Consider the following 13,672-nt stretch of genomic DNA (forward strand, 5'->3'; position numbering starts at 1 on the left):
TTTTTAAATAAAAATAATAATAGGTAGGTATAATAACTGAAGGATTAGCAAAGTTTACTATTACAGTTTATTATTACTTAAAAATTATTAGATAATATTATCATATTCTTGTAGAACAGTAGGAATCTAAGATTTTTAAACATAACACTTTGCAAGAAAATAAAATATCACTCTCGCTTTCATTTCAAATTGCTTACTAGATATTGTTGGCAATATTCGGCACTTAAAACCTAAAAGTTTTCAACCATTTCCCTGATTTCCAAACTACGCGAAATAGAAGAAAAAAAACTATAACCGCTTAACGCTTATCACTATTCACTTGTACCAATCGCGCCCTCAAAAAGATTAAATCTCGCATAGGTGACAGCTACTCTAATCAACTTTCGGGCCATTGCCTCCAAGTGACGACTGCTTTAAGACCCCGTTTAAAACCATCTTATACAGGTGTAAGAGCTTATTATGAACTTTATTCCATTTGACATAAGGTGGTAAATGCTTTGTGTAAAATGTTCAGGATTGTTAGGTGTAAATCAGTAATCTCTCTTCTTGTTTACTATGTGGATAATAATAGATAGATTTACAGAGTTCTTTTTTGTTTTAGATGAAGGTATAATTTTGGTAATAAAAGTAGATTGATTAATTTATGATCTCTAGCAGCTCGAGGATGTATATTTCATAGTATATTTTATTTCTATTATTTCGTATATTTTTCGTTTATTTCGTATAACTTTAAAAAAATTTAAAACTTTACAAAAAGTTGCAATGCAAGCAGAGTCGGGGAAAGCAGCTAATATTATCTAAGATTACTAGCTGGTACAGCGGGAAAAACCTAGTGTTACTATTCAAATTTACCTTTATATTAGCATATAAACGATTTAAATGTAATATTACCGTAAAATTTTATCAAGATTCCTCTAGTTGTTTTTTCGTGAAGGAATAACAATCATACATACACTCTCAAACTTTCGCACTTACAATTAATAGGGTAAAAAAATTTCGTATTTATAACATTAGTAGCACAATATACAGATACAACCAGTAGGGAAACTTCATACAAACGTTCGAAATGGCTCACGCACACAAGCAAACTTGTTGAATCGTAAGGGTACTTATTTTCATAATACCCTTACGATTCTCGTAAACACGCTTGCTTGTGTGCGTGAGCCATTTCGAACGTTTGTATGAAGTTTCCCTACTGGTTGTGTCTGTGTATTGTGTAAGTAGAGTATAAAAAGAAACTTACTTCCAAACCAAAATGGCGCCGATAAAAATGCCAAGAACCAGTACTATTGAGCAGAGCGCGATCACAGCAGACGTCTGTAGAGATGGCCCGCTGTGGTTGTATGCGTCTATCTTCTGGAATAAAGAAGGCAATACTTTAATATATAAGTGTAATTATATTATATCTTGAATACGTTCAAGTAGTGGTAGTATCTGGGAGTTTAACAAAAAATAAAAATAAAAAAAAAGACGTGTGGCACTCGGGGACTGCCGCGGTAAAGCTATTGCATAGCATGCCTTCAAGCCACACCTCCGTGTCCGTCGGAGTGGGGAGCGTGAGGTTTTTTCGTTACAGAATTTCTCGATTCGGTCCCCGCGCTCAAGGCCCGCGATAGAAGCTATGCAATAGCTTAATAATAATTTATTTGCTTAAAACAGGGAAAACTAACTATAGGTAAATAACATCGTTAAAGATTAATACAACAAAAAAATGTGTGCGTGTACTAGTGTACACACGTAAGAAGTGAAACTTCGTTTTATTTTTCAAAAAATAATTTACTATATTATGCAACTTTACAGAAATACGTCGAATCACGCGTGGTAGGGATAAGAAAAAGATGGCGTGTAACGGAACAATGTCACGCGTAACGAATAAATGTTACACTATTTTTTTTCCAACCCCAATAAAGAAGTTTCACTTCAAAAAACTTTTCTTGAAACATTTAATCGACATTTCAAACGAAAGAGTCGATTTCAGTTCTTTAAATTATACTAGAGATTATGACTTATGTATTTAGAGGTAAATAAGAAAATATGAGTATTACCTACTATATAGTAACTAGCCGGTATGTACATAATGGCTATGACAAAAGACCCTTTTTAAAACACATAAGATCACTAAAAGTAATTTTAAACTGTCACGCAATACGTAACCCGCCATTTCAACAATACCAAATACAAGGTGTTCCTATATTTATTGCATTGTATCCTCACGCAACGGATAGACAATAAATGATGCATGCAATGTTTGGAAAGGGTCTTAAATAATTGCTTTATTTGATGTGTAACGCATTTGGCCAAAACTGTTAAACTTGTGGTTTACTAATGGGAGTAGTCACGACATTCTCTTTATTTTTTTTTTCTTCTTTCTTGCTTGAGTCAAATGACTTGACCATTAGATGAACACTGTTTGTATTATTCGAAGGTAAATTATGTATTTTGAAGTGTCTTTTTTATTTGTTTTGATGTGTTTTATTACAATACCTGAAAATATACGTGTTGAATGGAATAGTCAGTCAAATATAAGTGTGGATATATCTATGAAAATGTGTAATATAATTTTTCCTGAATGTATGTTATTTAATGCTACATTTTTTACCCAAGAAACGAGATACACCATCACTACATAGTATAAAACAAAGTCACTTTTTCTGTCCCTATGTCCCATTGTATGCTTTAATATTTTAAACTACGCAACGGATTTTGATGCGGTTTTTTTTAATAGAGTGATGCAAGGGGAAGGTTTCAATATATAATTTATTAGGTTTTAGACAAAGCGGGCGAAGCCGCGGGCGGTAAGCTAGTAATACATAAGCGAAACAAACAAACAGAAAAAACTAAGTAAAAGTAGGTGTTATTATAATTATGATCACCCTACAACTATGTAGTAGTTGTAGTTAATTAATATTAGTACATATTTTATTAACTACCTAGGTATTAAGTGGTATTAACGTAAACTTAACTTAGCGGGCTTCAGTTTAATCAATAAAAGTTACAAAAATGCATTTGCCAAGAAATCCAATCTATTATTTATTTGACATATGGTTTTTATTACCGTTCCGCCAGCTGTTATGATAATATCAAAATGAAACATAACTTTATTGTATTTATAATGGCCGATAAAGGGACAAGGGGCGTTAAGGGGGGCTAGAATACGTTCAATAACTTTGATAAAACAATTTTGTAGAATATTTTACGACGCTAAAAATGAAATTTCCTGTTTGTATTAGTCTATATTAGTTTTCAGTAAAACCTAATATGAATTAAGAAATTGTTTGTATTTGATTGTAATGTTTTTGGTTTTCATTAAAACATAATATTTATTAAGAAATTATGAACTAGTTTAGTATTCTAATCCAATTTATATTTTATGAAAATTTCAATTGATATAATATTATATGTATGATTATATTGCACGCCTCATAAGCGAAGCGTTGAGGTGGGTACTACCACAGTATTACCATTATTTCCTACAGTAGTGCGACGAATGTACTTGTGCAGAGAAACGGAGGGGAACTGGCGGGGGTCGGGCGACGCGGGCCGCGTAAAGCAAACACGCTTAGTTTGCTTTACCTAGCGCGAAAGGATGTCGCAGTCGTATTTTTTGTGTAATAATTTTATTATACATAGGTACTTACATATTCTATTATGGCGCGCACAAACTGTTCGGTTTACGGATGTAAATCTACATTGAAATCCCAGAAGGAAACAATATTTCAGAAAGATTGTATTAATTGTATCTGTTGAATTAAAATCAAAGCTATGTATATGTTGTCCTCATTATTTTCTAATCAGATTGTACATCCCAATGCGAATGCATTACTTAGTTAAATGTTATAATATACAATTAAGAACATCCAAAAATAAAGTGTCCACGTAAATAATATTTAGCAGTGCAATATCTGTAATTATATATTTATGAACAAATAATTACATCAGATTTAATAATCGCAATTATTTTGAATGTACATATGAATAAAGATTTCATCATAATATTAATAATCATAATTGTTTTATTTCCCATTTGTTGCAACCCTAGCGTATTTTCGTGTGGCAGCGTAATTACCTACGCTGGCGGCGGCATCGCGCGACATCAAAGGCGATTCCTTACTGTAGGAAATAATGGTAATACTGTGGTACTACTGTCACTTCGCGCAAAACATCTGATTTTTCAAACTTAAAATGTCTTTATGTATCATACATTGCACTTGTAAGATAATACATACACACACATATTAAGAAAAAACACTATTTTTAACGTTCATGATATTTTTGATGTCATTTTTGTTATTTAAACTAGTTAAAAAACAGTTTAAAAAAGTTCTGTCTTGGACGTCCGTGTGTCTGTATGTGCGGATCCTTTTTCTTGTTAACACGATAGCGACCGAAATACTTTACTAATCGAGTCTTTTTTTTTCTCTTACGCTTGAGTATGCTCAGGAATAGAACCCTTTCATTTTTCAGGGTCTGATTCGATGTGGTTTTATTGTTATTAAATAAACAAAAATAATAATTAATAAATAATTATTAAAAAAAATTATGAGGCGTGCACTTTTGGATTTTCCAAATTATTTAAGTATGTAACTAGATTTTAATATTATCAAAATTTAATTCTTTTCTATACTAGTAGTTCTTTTCTATAATAAGGTTATAGTTTAATGGGAAAAATACTTTACTTTTTGTTGCTCTTTTAGCAACGAAGACATTATATCAAACTTCAAACTTTTTCTAATAATTACGATGAATTTACGGTATGGGACACAGGTAAGTTAAATTTTAATGTTCCCAATTTCATCCCTTAGGGAATCAATGGTGCGTGTAATATATTTTTTGTATGAGGGTTGATTTTTGCCCCAAATTGCTTCATCTGACCGAGAGTGAAGCGTTTGGTTTTTTGTGATTATTATAATGTAGGATATTATACTTTTTGTTACATGTTTTCAATATATTAATAATACTAGCTAGTCCTATTAGATATATATACCTATACTATGTGCTAAAATATAAAATACTAGCTTATCGCTCGCGGATTCGCCCGCTTTGCCTAAAACCTAAAAAATTATATACTAAAACCTTCCTCTTGAATCACTCTCTATCTATTAAAAAAAACCGCATCAAAATCCGTTGCGTAGTTTTAAAGATTTAAGCATACAAAGGGACATAGGGACAGAGAAAGCGACTTTGTTTTATACTATGTAGTGATGATATTACAAACTTTGTGTTAGATATTTTCAATAAATTAATAATAATAGCTAGTTCTATTAGATATACCTAGACGATTTGCTAACATATAAAATATAATAATATCTTGATTTATAATTTATATGAATAAAGTGTGTGAAGTGTCTAAACTCTAAACTATAAACGCAAAAATAACTTGATATAATCCTTTGCGATGCGAAAGAAATACCAATAATACGCTTTCGTTTTTCTATATTAATTTCTAATATTAATTACTTTACGACATATTCTTAGGTCTACCAAAATGCACAAAAACTGAATCGAACACGGTCAAGCCGTTTCAGACTAGTTTCATTACAAACACGGTGAAATTTTATTTACCTACACATGATAATAATGCAAGGGGAGGCTATGCTAATAATTTTTATAAGGGGTGGATATGATAAGGGGAAATAGAAAACGAAATATAAATGAATGTGGGCGTGATGCAGATAAAAATAATTGCATGTACGTTTGTTAGTAATTGCTTGAATTGAGGGAAATTAAATAAAAACCTATTTTTATATAGTGCGGTTGAAAACTATTATTCTGTTGTCTATGTATGAGAAATCTATATACATATATAATTATATAAAACTCAAAGGTGACTGATATAGTGATCTATAAACGCACAGCCCAAACCACTGGACGTATCGGGCTGAAATTTGGCATGTAGGTAGATGTTAGGACGTAGGGATCCCCTAAGAAAGGATTTCCCGAAATTCTTGCGGGAACGGGGAAAAACGGGGATGCACGTACAAAGTCGTGGGCGGAAGCTAGTTAAAAATATAAATGCACGTGCTATTAATTCCCGTTTTGTTATTTTTATTAATTAAAAAGCTATATAGAGTAACTAGCGGTCCGCCCCGGCTTCGCCCGTGGTACATATGAAAAATAGACGTTGGCCGATTCTCAGACTTACCCGATATGCACAGAAAATTTCATGAGAATCGGTCCACCCGTTTCGGAGGAGTATGCAGACTAACATTGTGACACGAGAATTTTATATATAAGATAATTGAAGAAAGAATAACCTACCTATGGAACATAATAGAAAATAGGATTCGTTCTTAATTCAGGTAACATATTATAGTGAAAATACTACTTTCATTTCAAAATGAACCATAAACATAAGTCCAAACGGCTGATTCATTTATGATGAAAATATTCACCTGTATGAGTACTTGAACGATATTATGTAACACTAAGAAAACCTCGCAGCATTAATTAAATATCTATACCTACAAATTTTATTATCTCACATTTAAATACCTATGTATGAAATAGGAAAAGGCTACCAGGTACAAAAAGGTATAATTTATAAACAAAAATTAATCTTAAAACGTAAAAAAATACCAATATCTTATCAACTCTCTAGGGACTTTAACAAAAACCCGAAGTGACCTCGAAACCTCAACAGTTACATAACTTCAATATTTCAGAATCGGTATCCTTCGGTCATCGGACAAGCTTCTTATAAAAACAGGGCCGGATCTGGGAACGAATGACGAGGGCGCCATGTCTGGGGCGAAAAATGCAAAACGCAAAAGAACAATTAATTAAAAATTACTAATCATTTGATTGTAGGTATAAGAAACGTTTTATTCAAAGATGAGGGGTGGTAAGTAGAAGTCATGAAACTGAAATCCCTAAATACGATATAATATTATAATTATTTCGTTATAATATTATATACTAGCTGTTGCCCGCGACTTCGTCCGCGATTAGGTCGTTTTTCGTCATTCGTCGTTTAAAAAAAATACGTGACACTTTATTTTTGAATGTTCTTAATTGTCTCTTATAAAATTTAACTAAATTAAAATTGAACACTGATAAGAAAATCTTAAAATCGGAGGAAATCGAAAATCTGAGGAAAACATGAATGAATGTGATTTAAATTCTACGTTAATTAGTATTTCAAATAATAATCTAAATTAAATGTAGATTAACAGTTTAATGATGATGATTTTACAAATAGCATCCTTTAGGCATTTAAGAGGTTACTAAAATATCAAGCAAAGTTGTTATTTGAACAAACTAAAAACATAGATAATTACTTATTAACACATTACTGACAGTTCGTTTGATTTTTTAATGATAATAAAATATTTAAATTTCTTTCTTTCTGACACTTTATTTGTACCGTGTATGTATTCATTTTATGAGTAACGATAAAATGCCAAATAACCATTGATATGGTAATTTATATTATTTATTAAATAAAAACTATATCAATCCAAGGGCGCCAAGAATTTTCGCCTCAATGCGTAACTACTGCGGCCGGCGTACAAAAACAAAGATAAGATCTGGCTCAGGGGGTCTATTTGTCAAATGTCGAAGGATTTCTGGGGACATCCGTCATCGGAACATATCTCCCGATCTGAGGTTTAAATATTGGAATGTTTGATTGATTATCATTTGATAGTTTAAATGTAGAGTTTGGGATGGGATTTGATAGTAATTTTTTGTTATTTATTTTTAATCATTTAGTCATGATCATTTATTCCCAGGAAAAACGAAATTGAATACATAATACAATAATTTATATGTGCTGTGAATTGTGTGTTGTTTCTAATGTTACTATAGTATGTACTTACATAACCAAAGTTTCCGTATGCATTTATTCACATGCCAATGATTTTAACGTAAAAATGCATGGCTGTTATGTGACTACTTACTTGATTGATAACAAATCTGGTTTTTCCTTATCCAGTAAATCGTAAAACTAAACTAGATTTATAAAGAATAACATTGTATGGAAATGAGTTCAGTTGTGATAGAAAACATTAAAAAATATCAAATACTTACAACAATTTTGAAGAATTCTGAACCTGCTGAATAAATCCCAAATTCCACAAACAGTATGGCCACCCCACGTCAATCTATGACCGGTAGCGATTAGTCAATGCACCCTCTTTAATTAATAAAGTCTAAGAAAAAGAATTGAATAAGGTTTTTAATTAATTCCCGGCATCCTCTTTGCGGTGCTTTTCATAAATTACGATCATCTTTTCCCCTAAATTTTTAAAGGCCGTATTAGAATTTTTACAATTTGCGGATAAAAGGCGTTTTGCATAATGGATTCTTTAAAGTTGTTTTTCTTAAATTAACGAAACAGGACGTTTTTGTGTAAATTGGAATTATGTAATTTAAATAAATAATATCTACTGGGCCATGATTTGTGCTGTGTATTTGCAAGAATATTTAATTATATGCGTAATTAATGAGTTGCGAATGTCTTTATAAGATACTAGCGGTCCGACCCGGCTTCGCCCTTGGTACATATTTCGCAATAAAAGGTAGCCTATGTTCTTTCTCAGGGTCTAAAGATTGTCTGTGCCAATTTACATCAAAATCGGTCCAGTAGTTTATGCGTGAAAACCATACATACATACAAACCTTTCCTCTTTATAATATAGAAATAAAATATTCTTTTCAAAATAAGTATACTGAAGAAATGATGTGTTCAGTTCCTGCTAAGACGTTTTGTAAGTCGTACCTAAGTATCTACGTTTTTTTCATTTCACCATGTCTTTTCTTCCTTTTGGGAACACATAAACTAGAATCCTAAATGTAAAGTATGATTACCTACTTAGAGAACCGGGCAAGCAAGAAAGCCCAATTCAAGAATGCCCTAGTGTGATCTTTTTACCTATTGTTTTTAAAATGTTATACAAAACGCCCACCTCCAATTTAACAGTAAATAAAAACTACAAGCACCCATGTCATCTAAGAATACATTAATGAGACCAAACAGGCAGTTTGTTTGTTTGTTCGTCTAATTGTTAGGAATGATACAGCATTATGTGTAATATATGCACATACTTTATGCTATGTAGCATTTGAATGAGTCATTATGTATTCACTTGGCATCTGCTCTCTATAGATTATTCATGTATTTTTTTAGGTTAAAATAAACGAAAAATCTTGAGAAAATAATATAATGACGGTCGTTAGTTTGATTTTTAAAGCACTTGGCAAATATACTGGTATATAAATAAACTTCATGAGTTTAACCTAATGTAGTTTAAAAATTGAAGTATGTAAGTATTAAGTAGTAAAATAACAGATCTTTAAACGATTGTGTCAGAAGAAAAAAACTTGTTATTAGTTACATTTAATAACTATGTATCTATTATCAAGTTTACATATATATAAAAAGTCACAATAAGAATGAATAGATGCTAGTTAAAAGTGATAAAACATACATTTTTTGTAAATTTTTCTATTTTTTTATCCTTTAATATAATATGAGTTATATGGCACTAATCTTCATTTACCTAATAATATATTACTTATTATTATCCAGGCTCTATAAACCTAGTGTTTATTAACTTATTACCCTGATTCTAACACCGTACTTATCAAAGCAAGCTCTGCATTAAGATTCAAAGCAAACCCTTAATTATATGGTTGATAAGCGTCGTTAACAGTATAATCTCTAAAGGATAATCCATGTACAAACCGGCATACCTTACGAAATTGTAAACTAGCAGTACGACCACCCAACGCTTCTGGGAAGTATGAATCAACATATACCGTGAAATATCAGCACCTTATTGCTAACAACTCAATCGGCTAGACCGCAAATATTTTTAAGACCAATTAAGATTAAATTAATGTGTTTTCGAACGGTTGCACCTACCACGTAGAGGATTGAGATGTCAATGTTTTGTGATCTTTATTGTAGGAAATACCAATTGATTGGGAATTCTATATTATATTTTTGACGTGACAACTGACACCGTCTTATAATTCGATAGAGCCGGCTGCACGCACGAAAAAATATGACTCATGCGGCGTTACCTCGCTCTGAGGCGTTCCGTTAGGTTTGAAGTGCAAGCGACAGCGCGGAACGAGCGACAAAGAAGCACAATCGGACGTTGTCACGTTCAACTATCGTCAGTAAACCGACTTTACAGACATACAATTTTTTTTTTGTATTAACAACGACTTCACATTATAAGGAAGTGAAAGAAAACTGTTTCTAGTAGGTACGTAAAACTAAGCGTAGGCAGACGTAGGAACGTACAGTATGATTCATTGGTTTCACCTAATTCTTTTGTCAAAGATGTGTAAAGCAAAGTAAGTAATTTATGGACGGAGAATGCACGAATTTTTCAAATATTTTACGTGAATATGTTCAAATGTGTTAATTTCGAAGAACTATAGCGAAAGTAGCGACTAATAATACAATTGAGAATGGAACACTTAAATCTAATAAAAGGTACGGTAAAAGTTAAAATTTGAAGGCAAAAAGCCGAAGCGGAACTGCGGTAATAAGCTAGTAATGTATAAAATGATGACTAACGCTCTCAACCTCTAATTCCGAGATTACCGTTCTTAAAGGCTTAGTAAAGGCGAGAATGGAGTAAGCAAATAGAAACCCGGTATCAATGTTAGCATTACATGTACTTACGAAATCTGAGCAATAAACCGTTACAAAGTTCCATACTTCGAAACGGAAAGCACACACGACTTTATAAAGATCGTAAAAAACTTGGAGATGACGAGATAAAGTGCATTGTGCCGGGCCCTCATTAGACACGTCAAATATTTAAAGAGATAACGCAACGCTTATTCATTACCATTTTTAGGACAAAACATGGAAAAGATAAGATTAACCAGCCATTCGTCAAGACCCTAAATGTTTAGGGAACAATAGAAAAGGGAAGCGTTTCAAATCGACGGCATTAAACAATAACTTGCCCGCTTATCTGATGGAGAAATAAAAACAAACACCGAATCGTTTCATCATGATTGATAATTTTGTTAAGCTCGTCGTAGAATTTTGTAAGGCATTCGAAATGGTATCCGTTAAATTATAGAACGTGACTCATTTAAAATCTAAATAATCTGTACGTGTCAGTTTTGCCAAAGCTTTGTCAAGCAGATCGCTAAAACTGAAGTGACACTTGCAATTAGAATTTAAATTTACACCAGTTTATTCAGAATTTGTTTAGTTTATTTGCTTTGAGGAATTGTCGCTTGGAAATGCTGCTTTAAATTAATCTGATGAAATATTATAGCACTTTATTTATATTGACTGCATTGTATGCATGTTAATAATTTAAATAAAAAATACTTAAAGCCTGTTTTATAGAGGATAATGAGCTATTTTCAATAAAATAATAAATATCCGACATAAAATACATTTTTTGAAGAGCAGAGTAAGTGAACTATACTATTCAATTAATTAACTTTTTAAACTGATTTAAATTTATTTAAAAAAAAGTTTTTAATAGTTAATCACTACTTGCTTGTCCGAAACCATCCTGGATTGTCTTTTATGTAGCGTCCAATGGGGAAAATTATTATCACCATCGGTTGAGTAGTATTTGAATTTTATATATTCAATTACATCTTTATGAGTGTAGGTAATCTACACTAATAAAATATCCGTCTTCACATATAGGTATACATACAATAAGTATAATATTAACGTTTAAAAATACATATAATTTACTTACTGGTTCCGAGTCACACGTCTCCAAATCAGGTATCGGATCGTCACCACAATAATATTCCGCCTGGAGGAAGGGCGGTCTCGGCGGTGGGGGCAACAGGAATTCAGGAGGTGGCCCAAGACAGTCACACTCCGTTAAGTCCGTGGGCTCCAATTCCCACATGTCGAATTTATCTAACTTATCACTATTCACAACCTCACTATAATCACTAACACTCGAATAACTAGTATCACGTTTGACGCGTTTCACTTCATTTGAAGTTCTTTGTTTGATTACGTTGGCTATGTAAAGTTCATCGTCGACGTCGCTCCATACGTTCTTTCTGACTTCCTCATCGAAGTCATCATCGACCGTGTCTTCTGTCGCTATAATTCCATCGATAGTCCCAAGTCTCGTTTTAATTTCAGGTGTATCGTGATTAACATTCGGTGGATCATTTTCAACTTTTCCCTCGTCTATGACTGGATTTCGCAAATGCTTGCTAACATTTCTCCACACATTCCGCTTTGTCCGAGAAGCGTGCTGCGACGCTCTATCTGGACCTTCTTTATACCTTTCCATACGCGGATTTCCTCGTTATCTGCAACAAAGATAGAAATTAAAGGTACAGTTAATAAAACAACTATTGATACGGCAACCAATTTCCTATCTGACATTGCCTGTAACAATTCTCGTCTCAGATCGAAACACTTATGATTTAATAGGAGAGTAACACCTCATTTTGTATAACAAAGACGCCGCAATTAGAGACTACTACGTCTTAGAGCACAATGGATGCGTTAGTGTCGATATCATCTGGCCTCACGAGTTATTTTAATTTATTTTTTATCACATCAATTTGAGTGGTTGGTTTCCTAGCGGCTCCCATCGTGATGTCGAGTCTACGGATGATATCGATGTTTTTTATTTCGAATGCTGCTCAAGGTTTAACGGAATCTTACGTTTTGATTGACAGATGTTTGGTTTTTCGAAAAATAATAATTGTTTTTTTAGTTTTGTTTCTTGTTTAGGATTTGAGAAGGATGTGGTTAGATACATTGATAGACGTGCTACTTTAATTTTAAATTAACGTTTTAGACATATCCATCAATTCATATTTCAATACAGCCTACCTACTTATTAATTCGTAAACTAAGAATGGATACGCTTAAATTCAAGCTAAAATAGATCGGTTGTGTCCCCAAAGTGATAGGTACAAAATATATTCACAAGGTGAAAATGTGTGAGTTCAAGGGTCAAAAGGCGCCCTTGTCAGAGATGACAAGCAAACAGTCGTTTGACTAAAATGTTTACTCTCGTCTGAAGTTTCAGTATGAAGCGCTGTTTAAAAATAAGTTCACATTTTATGTTCTATATCTTTATTAAAAGTTAATTAGGTTCTAGGTACCCTTACATAATAATTGTAACGTTATAATTTTTATAGAAATGAGTTTTGGAGCTAATTTACTATATTATTTTAGGATACTAAATCATATTTTCCATTTTTCTACCATCTTTATAAATTGTTCTGTAATTTTAATAAAATCATAATATATATATATTAACACACTTTTAAACTTAATTACCATCATGAACAAAATTAATTCGATGTTGTCTTACGTACTTATATTAATTTTATGTTTTTACAGTGATATGGCATTTTATAATGAGACGGATGATTAATTATTATTAATGAAAACAATATTTTAAAGCAATATAATTTAATTTCATAATAGCCGCTATTCGTTAATAAATTCGCTTTTTAAAGTAGGTACAATAATTGACTATCGATTAGGATAGAATGACACGTTTCCACAAACATTTTAATTGACCAAAACAGTATTAGTAAACCTATTGCTAATTATTATTTGAATTATTTTACATTAAACGAAATAAAGTCTTAATTTTCCCAAAAATAACTTAAACGAAAATGTCAACGTCAATCATGGTTTTAACAGCTCCATACACATCCATAGTAGTATTCTTGGTAGTATTCAACTCCCGCC

At 32.1% G+C, this 13,672-nt stretch overlaps 1 protein-coding gene across 3 annotated transcripts in view; it reads right to left on the bottom strand.

The window, feature by feature from the left end:
- Positions 1 to 13,672, bottom strand: part of pxb (putative Hedgehog signaling attenuator pxb) — a 198,518-nt gene that overhangs the window by 30,661 nt on the left and 154,185 nt on the right. For all 3 annotated transcript variants that reach the window (XM_090112425.1, XM_090112426.1, XM_090112424.1), the window contains 2 exons: positions 11,691 to 12,267; positions 1,244 to 1,356 (listed from right to left, as the gene is read on the bottom strand). In XM_090112425.1, the coding sequence (XP_089968551.1) occupies positions 1,244 to 1,356; positions 11,691 to 12,248 (671 nt within the window). In that variant the 5' untranslated portion in view covers positions 12,249 to 12,267. The remainder of the gene's footprint in view (positions 1 to 1,243; positions 1,357 to 11,690; positions 12,268 to 13,672) is intronic.

This window comes from Colias eurytheme, chromosome 18, assembly GCF_061535395.1.
Source record: "Colias eurytheme isolate Ceu_HAF_F1 chromosome 18, ilColEury1 Martin Lab GWU primary, whole genome shotgun sequence".
Lineage (NCBI taxonomy): Eukaryota > Metazoa > Arthropoda > Insecta > Lepidoptera > Pieridae > Colias > Colias eurytheme.